Consider the following 17,442-nt stretch of genomic DNA (forward strand, 5'->3'; position numbering starts at 1 on the left):
CTGTTTGAGAAGGAGATAGCTTCTGGAGAAAAATCGAATGCTCCTGAGATATGCATGACTGCAGATAGCTCTCTCTGGCATTCTCGACTTGCACATGCCAATCCTCCTCTCATCAGGCGTATGCAGAAGCAGGAGCTTGTGGATGGCTTCAACGACCACGTTCTTCAAAGTTCAGCAAAATGTCACACTTGCATTCTTGGCAAGCAAACCCGTTGTACTTTCAAACCTGCTGTGACCAGAAGCACTCGTCCCTTGCAGCTCATTCACTCAGATGTTTGTGGACCCATGCGACTGTTTGCTCAAAATGGCACGAAGTATTTTGTGACATTTACAGATGATTTCTCCAGGCACACGGACGTCTTCTTTCTTCGTCACAAAGATGAAGTCTTTAGCAAATTCAAGCAATTCATAGTAGAAGCCGAAGTGAAAACTGGTCAGAGGGTTGGTTGTTTACGTACTGATTCAGGAGGGGAATACGTCAACAAGTCCTTTCAGCAGTTCTGTGCTGAACGAGGAATTCTTCATCAGCGTTCTTGCTCTCATACCCCTCAACAGAATGGAGTCTCTAAGCGCAAGAATAGGACAATCATGAACGCAGTTTGGTGCTTCCTTCAAGAATCAGGACTACCAAAATTCCTTTGGGCTGAAGCAGTTGGATCAGCTGTGCATGTTCAAAACCTTCTCCCTCATTCTCACAATCCCAACAAGATCCCAGAAGAGCTTTGGACTGGTCAAAGACAATCGGTGGTGCATCTCAGGCGTTTTGGTTGTTTAAGCTTTGCAAAAAGGGTGGATGAGCATCTTGGCAAGTTGGAGAGCAGAAGCAAGCTGGCCTTTCTTGTTGGATACGATTCCAATTCAAAAGGATATCACCTGTACCAGCCTGGTAATCATCAAATTTTTGTAAGCACTGATGTTCGTTTTGATGAAGGAACACTCTACAAAGATCATGTTCAAGAGGAAGGAAGCTCAGATCAGAACATGAACTGGACTCCAGAAGAATGGAGTTGGGATGGTGTTGAAGACGGTGATGAAGATGACGATGATCTGACAATCATCTATCCCTCATCTCCTTTAGCAGATGATCATCCAACACCAGTCTCTGAATCTTTTCTTCCTGAAGAACAGGGCGATGCTACTCATCGTGCACGAACTGGAGAAGTCGACAGGCTCACACGTGATCTACCATTCAATGTGGAGAACTATGGGCGGACATCATCTGGACGATCAAGCAAAGCACCTCATCCCAAGCAATGGTCTTTTGCAGCAACAGAAATAGCTTCTGAACCAGTCAACTTTGAGCAAGCGATTCAAGCTCCTGATGCAGATAAGTGGATTTCAGCAATGCAAGATGAGTTGAATTCTCTTGATGAGAACCAGACTTATGACTTGGTGGAAGCTCCTAAAGGACGTGAAGTTGTTGGATCACGCTGGGTGTTCAAGCTTCACAGAAATCCTGATGGATCGGTACAGCGTTACAAAGCAAGACTTGTTGCTCAAGGATATTCACAAGTTCCTGGAGTGGATTTTGATGAGACGTTCTCACCAATTGTGAAGCAGACAAGTATCAGAATGCTTCTGGCTTTTACAGCGGAGTTTGGTTTGTGCGCACATCACATGGACGTAAAAACAGCCTTCCTTAATGGGAACTTGAAGGAGGAGATATTTATGCGGCAACCCCCAGGCTTTGAGCTTTTTGGATCCGGTTGTTCCGAACTCGTCTGCAAGCTTCGCAAGGCTCTTTATGGCCTTAAGCAGGCTTCCCGTCAGTGGTATGAATGTTTGGATTCTTTTCTTATGGATCTCGGTATGCAGAGGTTGAACAGCGATGGAAATTTATATCTTCTTCAGCAGGGTGATCACTTTGTTGTGATAGCAGTTTATGTGGACGACTGTTTGATTGTCAGCAACAATCACACTGTTTTGAAGGATGTGAAGATCAAGCTTATGAACAGGTTTGTGATGAAGGACTTAGGAGCTGTGCGGCAGCTGTTAGGGATGGAAGTTGACAGGGATGAAGCAGACAGGACAATCACCCTCACACAGTGCCAATATGTGAAGAAGCTTCTCAACCAGTTCAACATGACAAGTTGCAAATCCGTGGCTGCACCAATCGTCACTGGCATCAAGTTCACAAGCAAGATGGATGATTTATTTGATCAGCCCTCGGTCTACCGATCACTTGTTGGAGGACTACTCTACCTCGCCAACATGACTCGCCCCGACATCTCCTTTGCCGTTGGTCTCCTCAGCCGATACATGCAGTCTCTGAGTTGTTATCATTGGCAGATGGCGAAGAGAGTTTTGAGGTATTTGAAAGGAACGGCTGCTCATGGATTGGTTTACAAATGCTCAAGTCAATCCAAACTTGTTCTTCAAGCTTACTGCGATGCAGATTGAGCTGGCAACTTGGATACACGACATTCAACCTCCGGAATTTGCTGCATAATTGCCGGTGCTCCGGTTTCATGGGGAAGCAAGAAGCAAACGACAGTTGCTCTTTCCAGTGCAGAAGCAGAATACATAGCTGCCAGTACAGCAGCAAGGGAGATCATCTGGCTTCGTCGATTACTTGGAGAACTCAATCAACAGCAATCAGATGTGACCATTCTACATTGCGACAGCAGAAGTGCAATCGCCATGTCAAAGAATCCTGTGTTTCATGCTCGTACGAAACATATAGACGTGCAGCATCACTTCATTCGCGAACATGTAGCAGCCGGAGATCTTCACCTGGAATACGTTCCTTCACAGTATCAGTTGGCGGACCTTCTAACCAAGCCACTTTCGGAGCTCACATTCATTAAGCTGAGGAATCAACTTGGAGTGTCAAGCACACCCTCAGCTTGAAGGGGGAGTGTAGGAATAATGATGAACACGACAAGCAGTCCAAATCGTGATCAGATCTCTGGTGATTTCCGATTTGATTGAAGTTGTATATATATATACAGCCATATATGAATCAGTGTGTGTTGAAGTGAAATCCGTTGTTCTTGCTCCGCTTTTCTTTGCTGCTTGCGATGGAAATGCGAGCAGTTTGTGAGATTGGATGGATTGGAACAAGGGATTTGCTCGATCGAGTTTGAAATATCACTCGAATGACAATCAATGTTTAATTTCCCAAGGTATAATGGGAATTTGAATTCTTAGCGTTGGAAGTTTTAGGAGCGTTGGATTTGGAGCATCGCTCCACTTTGTGGAGGCATCGGCAATGCCGCAAGAGAATTTGCAAAGCTATAAGAGGTACGTTAGCTTGCTGTCGTTTTCTTCCCTCAAGATCAGACCCCGAGCAGGGATTAGAAGAACGAGATGGGAAGAGGGGATTAGAGGAACAAGAAGAACTGGGACTGGGCCGGTAGAACACGTTGAAGGCCTGTTGCAACAAGAAGAAGAACAGGTTGAAGGCCTCGAGGGCGATCAAGGGCTGGAAGCAAAAGGACTGGAATCTGATGGAGCAGAGAAGAAGAACAGTTTCAAGACCTCAAGGGCAATCAAGGGCTGGAAGCTGATGGAGCAGAGGTTCATGGCACAGGAGGGTGTGTTGACATTGTCAAAAGATACGAGTCGAGTGTCAATAGATGAAGCAATACACTGGAAGCTAGCAATTGTTGATCTGCTCAGGTCTCCAGGAATCACGCAACAATCAGGAATAGTTGTATATAGAGCGTGAAAGACTCATGAATATATACTCGTTTTTTTATCTTTATGGTATCGGAGTGCAGGTTTGTGGCTCGTTATTTTCCTTTCTTTGTTCCTGTTTCTTGCTCTCGATTGCTGAGCTACCATTTGATGGCTCAAGGCGTTTTTGGTACTGGATTGGGGGTGTGGAATGTGGTCACTTCTCCCTAGGGTGCTCATTCTTTAGCCATTGAGTCCACTCATAGTAGCAATATTGCTACTACAATTAATCAGGAGTAGAACTGTCTAGCCATGATCAATTGAAGCTGGCAGAACATCTAGCATATGTAACGAGAGTCTAGTCTGCTGCAGAATTCTGGGAGTGCCTCCTTGTGTGCTGAGGGTTGTCAACTCTTCTGCTGCCACTAAGGATCATGGAGGTGTACAAAATAGACTGGACATTATTTCATCTGCCCATCCATTTCATGAGCATGAGAAGCTCTATCCTATTCCATTTCTGTCTTGTGTCCCTTTGCTACCCAAAAATGGTCCCTCTTTGCAGTATAGACATGGTCAATCCTCTCCAGGTTTGCTTTTGCATTCCTCCATATAGACAAACGATCTGAGCATAACATCAGGCAGATGATATGAGTTTGCATTCTCGTTGCTGAATTGGAGCCATGATACCCACAGAACCTTCATGTCCACCTCGCAATGCCATTGACATCCTTCTCACAAAGTTGCAATGGTGCCAAACTTGCCAATTCATTCAGCTTCTGCTTGAAATCAGCTTTTGTGTCCTTGGCATTTCGATGTGGTGCCTTCCTTTTAATCCCATGAATGGCCTTCCTTTGGACAGCATTAACCTGTTGTCAAATGCCTTCATCCTTCTCTTCTTCATCATTTTCATCTTCTTCTAGCAAGATATGGAGTCCTTGACATGGTTGGTTGTCACTCACTCACATGCATACGCAGCAATGGCACACTGCTGTAATAATCCACTGTCATCCCTAATGCTTCCCATCCCACTGTCCCATGCAAAGGAGCTTCCTCCCAACCATCTGGATGCTGAGGATGATGGATGCCTGGCCCCTTGACCTGACTCACCTGACTGACTCACTTGGGCTACAAGAGATGCATTGACACACTTGATCACTTATGGCACTGTAACCTCATAGCATTGCTGCTGGTTTGAGAGGAGAGGAGCCAAAGGGACACAATCGAGGACAACAAAAATAAGTGGATTTGAACTCAAGTTCTTTTGGGATTTGGAGGTGACATCCAAACTCAATCCATAAAGAGGTGACTTCCACTTGCAGAGTCATGGAGAATAATGCGAAAAATATTCTCAAGAATTCTCTTAAAAAGGAATTTGTATAAATATATTCCATGTCTTTGTGAGTTCTTACATTTCATCATGTACCTGCCTGTATTCCCGTGTTCTCATCACCTGCCAATCGCTGATTACAAACATTATATAGATCAAAATCAAGAATTGAAAATTATTTCATGATAGAATTTTATTTTGAATTTTATTTTTCCCCAAGCCTACAAGCACAAATTTCTTGCCCATGTGTAGCTTTATTAATGTTTTTGCACTTTTCTTATCCCCATAATCTTAAAAGTGTGCCAATTTGCTATAAAAGCAATTAAAACAATCAAAATGTGATTGTCACATGGGGTCTTGCCACGTCCGCATTGCCACATACTACTGCTCAGTGCATATGAAACCTGGTTGTGTCTGGTTTGCATTATCCTGTGAGTTGTCAAGAAAGCTCAGACAGTTCCCAAGAAGGCTCCCCTTCACCTCGTCAATATGCTTAGACTTGCTACTTCTGCAGAAAGTTGTTAAATCCCATCGCTTCTCCTTTTGACTAGGGGGTAAGAACAAATCCAATCGCCCTTGTCCTTTTCACTAGCACATACTGATCAAGAGCAAAAAACTAGTTGGCTTGGGATTTTGATCAAGCACGAGAAACAAGAGTGGCGATTTTGCTTCAGGAATCGATTGGTTAACTTCGCTTCATTTTCAGATTCTGGACGTTTAGGAATGATCCATGATTTAGAATTCACTGGGATTGCCCTGATCTATACAGAGCTGGCTTGTGGACTTCTTGAAAACTCTTGTGCTGAAGGGCTCTCTTTTAGGATTTGAATCCTATAAAATGCTTAAACCAAACCCTAAATGTGGCAAATAATGAAATATATATGTGTTATTTGTAAATTAGGCACCACCCACCCCTTTGGAGGTGTACCTCCCCCTCGAATTGACAATAGTTTCTTTCTTCAGCTTCCAGTGCTGGATGGAAACAGAGGTCTCTGTGGAGTGGGCATGAAGGAGCGGCCGCCACTGCTGCTGCCCTCCTCTGAATAGGCCTCGAGATCCACCCCCGCCCCGCCCAGCTTCGCCGCTCTCCTTCTCGCCAGCGACGCCTCCTGCCGCTGCGCGACGTACTTGCGCGTCCGGCACACATAGACCGCAAGAACCACTAAGGTAATCGCGAAGAACAGTCCCACCACGATCCCAGCGATCGCCTCGTGCGAGAGCGTGATCGTTTCCTTGCTGGATTTGGATTGCTCCAGTAGCCACCGTCGTCCAATCGACCCAATCGCTGGCTGGATCATCCGCTGGATCGATCCAGGAGCTTCATACCCGTATTGGGTGACCTCATAGGATGAATCTACACCGCTGCTACAACCGCCGCCTGGGATCCAGATCGCAAGCAGCAGGAATAGAGAAAGAAGAAGAAGCAAGCCGCTCCTCTGAGTTGGCGCTACCTCTCCGCCAAATAGCACCATTTTCGTGATCCTGCGTGTTCGTTGCCAAGATATCTATTTCTCGACCTCTCAAGTAGAATGGAAGTTTGGGCGATTTTATCATTTATATAGGAAAAAGACCCTCTTGACCTACAATACATAACGCGACTAGTTCAAAGTCTTCTTGTGAATAGCGCGTCATACGTGGGGCCTTTGACGCTTGTGCTTCGCCTAGACCTTGAAGTTGACAGAACTTTTCTTATGTGAATTTCTTCTTCCTAAACCCTAAATAATCAAAGTGATTTCATGGCAAGATCGCTTGTGATCTGCAAAGAAAGAAGGAATCTTTATAGATCAGTCTTCCTTGCCTCAAAAATCCACATTGCTTGCCGTGAGCTGAGATGCATTTCGACCAGCAGCTTAAAATTTTTTAAGCCTGGGCGCCATTTTCATTATAGGTTGGAGGGCAAAGCGTGGAGGTGGATGATTACACAGAGGAGCAGGATATAATCTCCAGCATTCTCCACCGTGCCTCAAGGAACTCACTGTTGTGCTCGAGTATAGCAAGGATGGTGATGACCAGATGGAAGTTAGCAGTCACTGCTGTTGGCTCCCTCACAAAGCTCTCCCTCGAAGCTCTCCATGGGACCAAATGGGGAGCAGCGTACTCCACCGCGATTCAGGAGCTCCACATCACTGGGAGACCATGTTGGGGGGTGTGGGATCTTGTATGTAGAGACACATCCTCGCGCTTGGTGACACCTCCGGGCACAAATGATTTATTTGTGGGCACAAATGACTGTAACACAAATCAATCAGTAAGATTTAACAAAGAAAAAAAACCAAAGAAGAATAGTCAAGATCCACATGAAGAAATAGTTGTATTGTCTCCAGATTAACAAAGAAAAGAGACTGTCCATGGTCATCTTGTGTTCACTGTCAATGCATTGGAGCGCAAGCCTCAAAACCATAGGCGAGACTGGGAGAGATTGGCGATGGCATCCACCTTCCAGTGTCCATATAACGCCAACTTACGAAGGTTGTCACATCGCATGTCCACAACGCAAGAGTTACACTGTTCAAAACCTCTAGGCTCGGGCACGAAGCTAGCAGCATCTGGAGCAGCGCATGGGGGACGTAAGAGTAGAGCTCACATCTTTGTACACGAATCATCTTGAAAAGAGATCTAAGGCAAGAAAGAATCATGGCTGTCCACTCTTGATAGGAAAGATCAACGCAAAACACTCAAATGAAACGCAGACCACTACAACCCTGTCTTGGATTCGATCGAAAACCCATCGAGCCTCCATTGCCGCATTTCCCATACATGTTGATCAAGCTACTGGCCACACGAGGATTGGATTGGAGCCATATCCTGTGTGGATGTGGATCCTCCTCCCTCTCTCCAAATCCCTGGCGCCGGTGCAGGATTTCATGCTGTGACACTTGCCTTGACTCTAACCATAAACTTTTCTCTCTATTTCAAAGAGGTAGGAGCGAGAGGAACTCCAGTCTCCTCTCTATGTGGCGGTAGCTCCAGTGGAACCTGTGCAGAAAACTCACAAGGACGAGCATCAACATCGTGACTCGCAAAACCACAAGAGGTACCAATTCATCTTTCGTGAAACTTAGTAGTCATGCAGTTGATTTTCAATAAGAACTTGCAAAGATCAGGCATTGCTACTTCTCACGCGTGAAAAATGCGACCAGGAAAAAAGAAGAGCAAGTCGAACAGCAGCCGGGGCTGCAGTGAATCACGATGTCTTCCACTTGATGAACTCCAAGTAAATCCTTGAGAACCATCATGGTGGGCGGTGTGGGATCTTGCACGTGAAGATGAACAGCCACATCCTTACGCTTGGTGACAACTCCAAGCTCCCTCAGTTAACAGCGAACACAAGATGACCATGGACAGTCTCTTCTCTTTGTTTGGCTTTGGAGACAATACATACTGACTGCTGTTCTCTTCAGGTTCGTTTTTTTTTATTTGTCTTGTGTTTCTTGCTGATCGATCTGTGTTGCAGTCATTTGTGCCTGGAGGTGTCACCAAGTGCAAGGATGTGACTGTTCATCTTCACGTGTTGGTGGCGCTAAAGCCAGGTTACAAATGCTTCTGGGTGCTGTTTGACCTGCTCTTTGGTCGCATTTCTTTTGCAGAGAAACTGCATCACTGGCTCTATTAGAAGCGATGCGTGATCTTTGTCAAGTTTTTATTGAACATCAACGTCATGACTAGCCTGGTATATTTGTAACACCTCGAGCCGCCGTTGATGCTGTAGGTGACGACGCGCTCATGTCGCCATGAAGCGCCAGGCCTGCTCGAGATCCCCCGCTTTGCACAAGCTATCGATCAGAGCTGGTTGTAAGTCGCCACGTCGGGGGATGGAGCGATCCCAACATGGGCAATGTGATCTACGCGGATTGGGCGCGATCAAGCATCGCTTCCACGTCAGGGATTCTTCTCTTCCATCGCTCTTCCTCTCCTCCTCGCCATTCGTCCTCCTTGCGGCGCTCTGCAGCCTGCTTGTCGAAGTCTTTCCATCACTGCTTGCGATGGAAATGCGAGCAGTGTGTGAGATTGGATGAATTGGAACAAGGGATTTTTGAAATATCACTTGGATGACAGAATCCCCAGCGTTGGAATTTTTAGGAAGCAACGAGCGTTTGGATTTGGAGCATCGCTCCACTTTGTGGAGGCATCGGCAATGCCGCAAGAGAATTTGCAAAGCTATAAGAGGTAAGACGTTAGCTTGCTGTCGTTTGCTTCCCCCAGGATCAGACCGATTAGAAGAACGAGATGGGAAGAGGGGATTAGAGGAACGAGAAGAACAGGGACTGGGCCTGGAGCAACGGGTAGAACACGTTGAAGGCCTGTTGCAACTAGAAGAAGAACATGTTGAAGGCCTCGAGGGCGATCAAGGGCTGGAAGCAAAAGGACTGGAAGCTGAGAAAAGCAACGAGAAGAAGAACAGGTTCAAGACCTCGAGGGCAATCAAGGGCTGGAAGCTGATGGAGCAGAGGTTCACGGCATAGGAGGGTGTGTTGACATTGTCAAAAGATACGAGTCGAGTGTCAATAGATGAAGCAATACACTGGAAGTTAGCAATTGTTGATCTGCTCGGGTCTCCAGGAATCACGCAACAATCAGGAATAGCTTGTATATAGAGTGTGAAAGACTCATGAATATATACTCGTTTTTTCTCTTCATGGTATCAGAATGCAGGTTTGTGGCTCATTACTTTTCCTTTCTTTGTTCCTGTTTCGTGCTCTTGATTGCTGATGGAGCGATTGGCTGCTACCATTTGATGGCTCAAGGCGTTTTTGGTACTGGATAGGGTGCTTATTCTTCAGCCATTGAGTCCACTTGTAGTAGCAATATTGCTACTACGATTAATCAGGAGTAGACTGCTCGAGCCATCATCAAATTGAAGCTAGCAGAACATCTAGCATTTGCAACGAGAGTCTAGTCTGCTGCAGAATTCTGGGAGCCTCCTTGTGTGCTGAGGCCAAGTAGCTGGTGTTGTCAACTCTTCTCCTGCCAATAAGGATCGCGGAGGTGTACAAAATAGACTGGACATTATTTCATCTGCCTCATCCATTTCATGAGCATGAGAAGCTCTATCCTATTCCATTTCTGTTTTGCGTCCCTTTGCTTCCCAAAAATGGCCCCTCTTTGCAGTATAGACATGGTCAATCCTCTCCAGGATTGCTTTTGCATTCCTCCATAAAGACAAACAGTCTGAGCATAACATGGTACCTCTACATGGTAGGCAGATGAGTTCGCACTCTTGTTGCTGAATTGGAGCCATGATACCCACAGAACCTTCATGTCCACCTTGCAATTTACATCGTTCTCGCAATGGTGCCAAACTTGCAAATTCATTCAGCTTCTGTGTCCTTAGCATTTCGATGTGGTGCCTTCCTTTTAATCCCATTCAATGCTGTGAATGGCCTTCCTTCAGAAAGCATTAACATGTTATCAAATGCCTTCATCCTCCTATTCTTCATCATTTTCATCTTCTTCTAGCAAGATATCTTCCATTGGAGTGCTTGACATGGTTGGTTGGCAGTCACTGCAACAATGGCACATTGTTGTAATAGTCCATTGTCATCCCTACTTTGGAATTGGAATGCTTCCCATCCCCCTGTCCCATGCAAAGGAGCTTCCTCCGAACCATCTGGATGCTGAGGATGATGGATGCCGGGCTTGACCTAACTCACCTGACTCACTTGGGCTGCAAGAAAGGCATTGACACAGTTGATCACTTATGGCACTGTAACCTCATAAGAACCAAAGAGAAGCAATCTAAGACAACAAGAACCCTAACTTGTAAGTGGATTTGAACTCAAGTTCTTTTGGATTTGGAAAAACAAATTGAGCCAAACTCAGTCCATGTGGAGATGACATCCACTTGCAGAGCCATGGAGAATATGAAATACTATAAAAATATTAAAATAATGCATGCTAAAAATATTCTCAAGGATTCACTTAAAAAGGAATTTATATAAGTATATTCCATGTTTTTGTGAGTTCTTACATTTCTGTATACCCGTGTTCTCAGGGCATTTCATCACCTGCCAATCACTGATTATAAACATTATACAAATCAAAATCAAGAATTGAAAATTATTTCATGATAGAATTTTATTTTGAATTTTATTTTCCCCCAAGCCTACAAGCACAAATCACTTGCATTGTTATTTTATTTATTTTTTATATTTATTTTTTTGCACATTTTTTATCCCCATAATCTTAAAAGTGTGCCAATTACATTTTGATTGATTACGTCCGCATTACCACATGCAGACACGTGCATGTAGTACTCATGTTGATTTTCTACTACTCAGTGCATATAGGTTTGCAGCAAGGGATTGGGGGGTTGAGCATGAGCCTTTCAATTATAAAGTTCACACCAATGCAAGACTCGGCACTAAACTACCAAGGTCCTCTCCAATTCCATGGTAGTCTTCTCCAAATCGCTAGCACTTGGCGCTTGGCTTATCCCAGAATGAGACTGCTCTCTTCGGGCCATGTAGCCAGCAATGTGTTTTGTGGCTACCAATAAGAGGCCATGAAGAATTGTAGCAAGTTCCTGATGTTTGTATCTTGTTCTGGTCCACTCCTGTGCTTTACAAAGGCCATGAGAACCGAGTTCCAGTCTCCAGCACAGGATGTTCTTGTGCGTGATATTTTGTCAAAAATGAGCTTAACCTCTCATCATCATTGTGTAGAGCAGACAGTCTCGCTGCTCGCACTCGTCAGACAAACCTTGGAATATGTTTTGATGGTGGCTTTAGAATCCTTGATATATCAAGATCAAAGAAAACAACAAGTAAAAAACTTGAAAACCTGGTTGCATCTGGTTTGCATTATCCTGAGTTGTCAAGAAAGCTTAGATACTTCCCAAGAAATCTCCCCTTCACCTCGTCAATCTGCTTAGACACTTCATGCTTGACTTGCTACTTTTGCAGAAAGTTGTTAAATCCCATCTATTCTCCTTTTGACTAGTGCATAGGGGTAAGAATAAATTTAATCGCCCTGTCCTTTTCACTAGCACATAGAGTTGGGATACTGATCAAGAGCAAAAAACTAGTTGGCTTTGGGATTTTGATCAAGCACGAGATTCAGGAATCGATTGGTTAACTTTGCTTCATTTTCAGATTCTGGACGTTTAGGAATGATCCATGGTTTAGAATTCACTGGGACGCCCTGATCTATGGACAGCTGGCTTGTGGACTTCTTGTGCTGAAGGGCTCTCCAGTTCTTGGGTGATATCGACAGTCTTAGAATGGTGGACAGAAAGCTTGTGTGCCATCAACGTGATGAAATTGTGGCATTTTATCGAGCAAGGTCTTTGTGGAGCATTAAGCTTTGAACCAAGCCCTAAATGTGGCAAATAATGAAATATGTTATTTGTAAATTGCCACACCCCTTTGGAGGTGTACCTGACAATAAATTATTATACAACGCTGATTCGCAAGAAAAATCAAGTATCTTTACATTGCTCTAGTCTATGGCTCAAATCGAATAGTTTCTTTCTTCATCTTCCAGTGCTGGATGGAAACAGAGGTCTTTGTGGAGTGGGCATGAAGGAGCGGCTGCCCTCCTCTGAATAGCCGTCAGCGCCACCGACCTCGAGTTCCACCCCCGCCCCGCCTAGCTTCGCCGCTCTCCTTCTCGCCAGCGACGCCTCCTGCCGCTGCGCGATGTACTTGCGCGTCCGGCACACATAGACCGCAAGAACCACTAAGGCAATCGCGAAAAACAGTCCCACCACGATCCCAGCGATCGCCTCGTGCGAGAGCGTGATCGTTTCCTTGCTGGATTTGGATCGCTGCAGTAGCCACCGTCGTCCAATCGACCCAATCGCTGGCTGGATCATCCGCTGGATCGATCCAGGAGCTTCATACCCGTATTGGGTGACCTCATAGGATGAATCTACACCGCTGCTACAACCGCCGCCTGGGATCCAGATCGCAAGCAGCAGGAATAGAGAAAGAAGAAGAAGCAAGCCGCTCCTCTGAGTTGGCGCTACCTCTCCGCCAAATAGCACCATTTTCGTGATCCTGCGTGTTCGTTGCCAAGATATCTATTTCTCGACCTCTCAAGTAGAATGGAAGTTTGGGCGATTTTATCATTTATATAGGAAAAAGACCCTCTTGACCTACAATACATAACGCGACTAGTTCAAAGTCTTCTTGTGAATAGCGCGTCATACGTGGCCTTTGACGCTTGTGCACCTTGAAGTTGACAGAACTTTTCTTATGTGAATTCCTTCTTCCTAAACCCTAAATAATCAAAGTGATTTCATGGCAAGATCGCTTGTGATCTGCAAAGAAAGAAGGAATCTTTATAGATCAGTCTTCCTTGCCTCAAAAATCCACATTGCTTGCCGTGAGCTGAGAGGCATTTCGAGCAGCAGCTTAAATTTTTTTAAACCTGGGCACCATTTTCATTATAGGTTGGAGGGCAAAGCGTGGAGGTGGATGATGACACAGAGGGGCAGGATATAATCTCCAGCATTCTCCACCGTGCCTCAAGGAACTCACTGTTGTGCTCGAGTATAGCAAGGATGGTGATGACCAGATGGAAGTTAGCAGTCACTGCTGTTGTCTCCCTCACAAAGCTCTCCCTCGAAGCTCTCCATGGGACCAAATGGGGAGCAGCGTACTCCACCGCGATTCAGGAGCTCCACATCACTGGGAGACCATGTTGGGGGGTGTGGGATCTTGTATGTAGAGACACATCCTCGCGCTTGGTGACACCTCCGGGCACAAATGATTTATTTGTGGGCACAAATGACTGTAACACAAATCAATCAGTAAGATTTAACAAAGAAAAAAAACCAAAGAAGAATAGTCAAGATCTACATGAAGAAATAGTTGTATTGTCTCCAGATTAACAAAGAAAAGAGACTGTCCATGGTCATCTTGTGTTCACTGTCAATTCATTGGAGCGCAAGCCTCAAAACATAGGCGAGACTGGGAGAGATTGGCGATGGCATCCACCTTCCAGTGTCCATATCCAACTTACGAAGGTTGTCACATCGCATGTCCACAACGCAAGAGTTACACTGTTCAAAACCTCTAGGCTCGGGCACGAAGCTAGCAGCATCTGGAGCAGCGCATGGGGGACGTAAGAGTAGAGCTCACATCTTTTTACACGAATCATCTTGAAAAGAGATCTAAGGCAAGAAAGAATCATGGCTGTCCACTCTTGATAGGAAAGATCAACGCAAAACACTCAAATGAAACGCAGACCACTACAACCCTGTCTTGGATTCGATCGAAAACCCATCGAGCCTCCATTGCCACATTTCCCATACATGTTGATCAAGCTACTGGCCACACGAGGATTGGATTGGAGCCATATCCTGTGTGGATGTGGATCCTCCTCCCTCTCTCCAAATCCCTGGCGCCGGTGCAGGATTTCATGCTGTCCTTGACTCTTAACCATAAACTTTTCTCTCTATTTCAAAGAGGTAGGAGCGAGAGGAACTCCAGTCTCCTCTCTATGTGGCGGTAGCTCCAGTGGAACCTGTGCAGAAAACTCACAAGGACGAGCATCAACATCGTGACTCGCAAAACTACAAGAGGTACCAATTCATCTTTCGTGGAACTTAGTAGTCATGCAGTTGATTTTCAATAAGAACTTGACAAAGATCAGGCATTGCTACTTCTCACGCGTGAAAAATGCGACCAGGAAAAAAGAAGAGCAAGTCGAACAGCAGCCGGGGCTGCAGTGAATCACGATGTCTTCCACTTGATGAACTCCAAGTAAATCCTTGAAAACCATCATGGTGGGCGGTGTGGGATCTTGCACGTGAAGATGAACAGCCACATCCTTACGCTTGGTGACACCTCCAAGCTCCCTCAGTTAACAGCGAACACAAGATGACCATGGACAGTCTCTTCTCTTTGTTTGGCTTTGGAGACAATACATACTGACTGCTGTTCTCTTCAGGTTCGTTTTTTCTTTTGTTTTGTCTTGTGTTTCTTGCTGATCGATCTGTGTTGCAGTCATTTGTGCCTGGAGGTGTCACCAAGTGCAAGGATGTGACTGTTCATCTTCACGTGCATGATCCCACACCACCCAACGTGATGGTTGTCAAGGATTTATGGAGTTCATCAAGTAAAAGAGGTTGTGATTCACTGCAGCTAAGTTGTGGCGAACTGGTCACTGAAGCCACGCTACGAATGCTTCCGGGTGCTGTTCGACTTGCTATTTTTCTTTCCTGGTCGCATTTCTTTCGCGCGTGAGGAACTGCATCACTGGCTTTATTAGTTAGCAGTGCCTGAGCCTGGCAACGTATCACCTTTTGTAGTTTCTAAATCAAACAAAACGTTGGCGAGCTTTTGCCAAGTACTTCCAAGACTGTAATAGCTTCTTTTGTGATTTGTTTGTAAGGAAGGGCATTCTTATACACAAACTTCACTGGATTCTTCGTCTGTACAAGTTTTTCCTGCCAAAGAAACTTCTTCCACCCTTGCAGCGCACAGAGATAGAGCAGCCGCGGCTGGAGAAGAAGCCTCAAATTCTTTGATCATGGCCTTGACGTCGTCTAGCTTTCCCGACCGGCAAACCCAGTCGAGGATGGAGCTGCAAGTGGTGGCGTCCGGCAGCATCCCCTTGGCCAGCACCACTCGCAGCAGCTCCATCGTCCCGGCCAAGTTCCCAGATCTGTGGAGACCACTGAAGCAAGCCGCGAAGGTGAACGAGTCCGGCTGGTGGCCCTTGCCGACCATCTCCTCAAGAACAGTGATCGCCTGCTCGGTCTTCCCCGACTTCCACAGCCCGTCCACGAGGATGTTGTAAGTCACGGTGTCGGGATCCCAGCCAAAGCTCTTAAGCTCGCTCACGAGCTGGAGAGCGTCGTCGGTTCTCGAGGCCCGGCAGAGCGCGTAGACGAGCGAGCCGTAAGTGATGGAGTCGGGCACGCAGCCGGAGCTCACCATCTCCTCCAGGAACTGGCAGGCCTCCTCGATCCGGCCGGACTTGCACAGGCCGTGGACAAGCGCGTTGTAAGTCACCACGTTTGGAGGAACTCCCAGATTCCCCATGAGATCGAGGATGTCCCGCGCGGCCTCCACCTGTCCCGCCTTGCACAGCCCGTCGATGAGCGCGCCAAAAGTCATCACGTCCGGCTGCAAGTTCTTGGCCACCATCTCCTCGAAGAGCGCGGACGCCTGCTCGAAGTTGCCGGCCTTGCAAGCCCCCGCGATGAGAATGTTGAAGGTGACTTTGTCAGGCACGAGCTCCAGCTCCAGCATCCGGTTGTAGACCTGGAGCGCTCTCGACACGTCCCCGAGCTTGGAAAGTCCGTTGATACAGCAGTTGAAAGCGTACGTGTCCGGGTCGGGCATGGCGTCGAGCAGCGCCTCGGCCTGACCCGCCCGCCCCGTCCGGAAGAGACCATCGATCAAGGTGCAGTACGTGATCTTGTCCGGGGCCAGGCCGTGCTTGAGCGTCATGTCGTCGAACATCTGGAAGGCCTCGCCCGATCGGTCCGACTTGCAGAGTCCGTCGATGATCGAGTTGAAAGTCACCACGTTTGGCGTGCATCCCCGCGACGCCATGCCGTGGAGGAGCTCCAGAGCCTCGTCGACGCGGGAGGCCTTGCAAAAGGCGTCCACCAGGACGCTGTAGGTGATCACGTCCGGGGTGACGCCCTTGTCCACCATACTCTCGATCATGGCGTGGGCTCTCTCCATCTTGTCCGCCTTGCACAGCCCGTTCACGAGCGCGTTGTAGGTGATAACGTTCGGGACGTAGCCACCCGCGATCATGTCGTCGAAGACGCTGCAAGCCTCGTCGATCTGGCCACACTTGCACAGCCCGTCGATCAGCGTGCTGAAAGTCACGGTGTCTGGAGAGACTCTCAAGCTCCCATCTCGCAAGCTCCTCATCAGCTCGCACGCCTCGGCCGTCATGGACTGCTTGCAAAGCCCGTCGAGGAACGAGTTGTAAGTGATGATGTTTGGAAGAACGTCGCAGCTCTTCCGCGTCATCTCCTGGATGAGCTCTCGCGCCTCGTCGATCCGGCCGACCTTGCACAGCCCGTTGATGAGCACGCTGTAGGTGACGACGTTTGGGACGCAACCTCGAGAGCTCATGTCGCCATGGAGCCGCCGTGCCTCCTCCAGATCCCCGGCTTTGCACAAGCTATCGATCAGCGTGTTGTAAGTCACCACGTCGGGGTGGTGGCCTCTCTCCACGAGCTCTTCGAAGAGCTCCATCCCTGCGCCAAGATCGTTGCTCTTGCAGAGCCCATTGATGATCGTGTTGTAAGTCACGATGGTGGGAGCTACGCCGTCGCGAGCCATCTCCCCGCGGAAGATCTCCAGCGCGCGAGCTGTGTCCCCCGCGCGGCACAGCGACTGGAGCACGATGTTGTAGTCCGCAACCGAGCGCGAGGAGCTCCGGATCCGGCGGAAGAAGCCGAGAGTCCTCTCGACGTCGCCGCCGGCCTTGTAAGTCGCGCGGAGGAGCGTGCTGTAGGTGAAGTGATTGGGGCGGCAGCGTGGCGGGAGGCGCGAGCGAAAGAGATCGATGGCCTTGGCGGGGGA

The 17,442-nt window shown here is 47.3% G+C and overlaps 1 protein-coding gene across 1 annotated transcript; it reads right to left on the reverse strand.

Moving 5' to 3' along the window:
* Positions 1–15,294: 15,294 nt before the first annotated feature.
* LOC9650855 (pentatricopeptide repeat-containing protein At1g09900) lies at positions 15,295–16,989 on the reverse strand. The gene has a single exon (XM_024677147.1). The coding sequence runs from the start codon at positions 16,987–16,989 to the stop codon at positions 15,295–15,297; it is 1,695 nt and encodes a 564-aa protein (XP_024532915.1).
* Between the last annotated feature and the right edge of the window lie 453 nt (positions 16,990–17,442).

The sequence above is a fragment of the Selaginella moellendorffii genome, unplaced genomic scaffold (assembly GCF_000143415.4).
Source record: "Selaginella moellendorffii unplaced genomic scaffold, v1.0 SELMOscaffold_19, whole genome shotgun sequence".
Classification (NCBI taxonomy): Eukaryota; Viridiplantae; Streptophyta; class Lycopodiopsida; order Selaginellales; family Selaginellaceae; genus Selaginella; species Selaginella moellendorffii.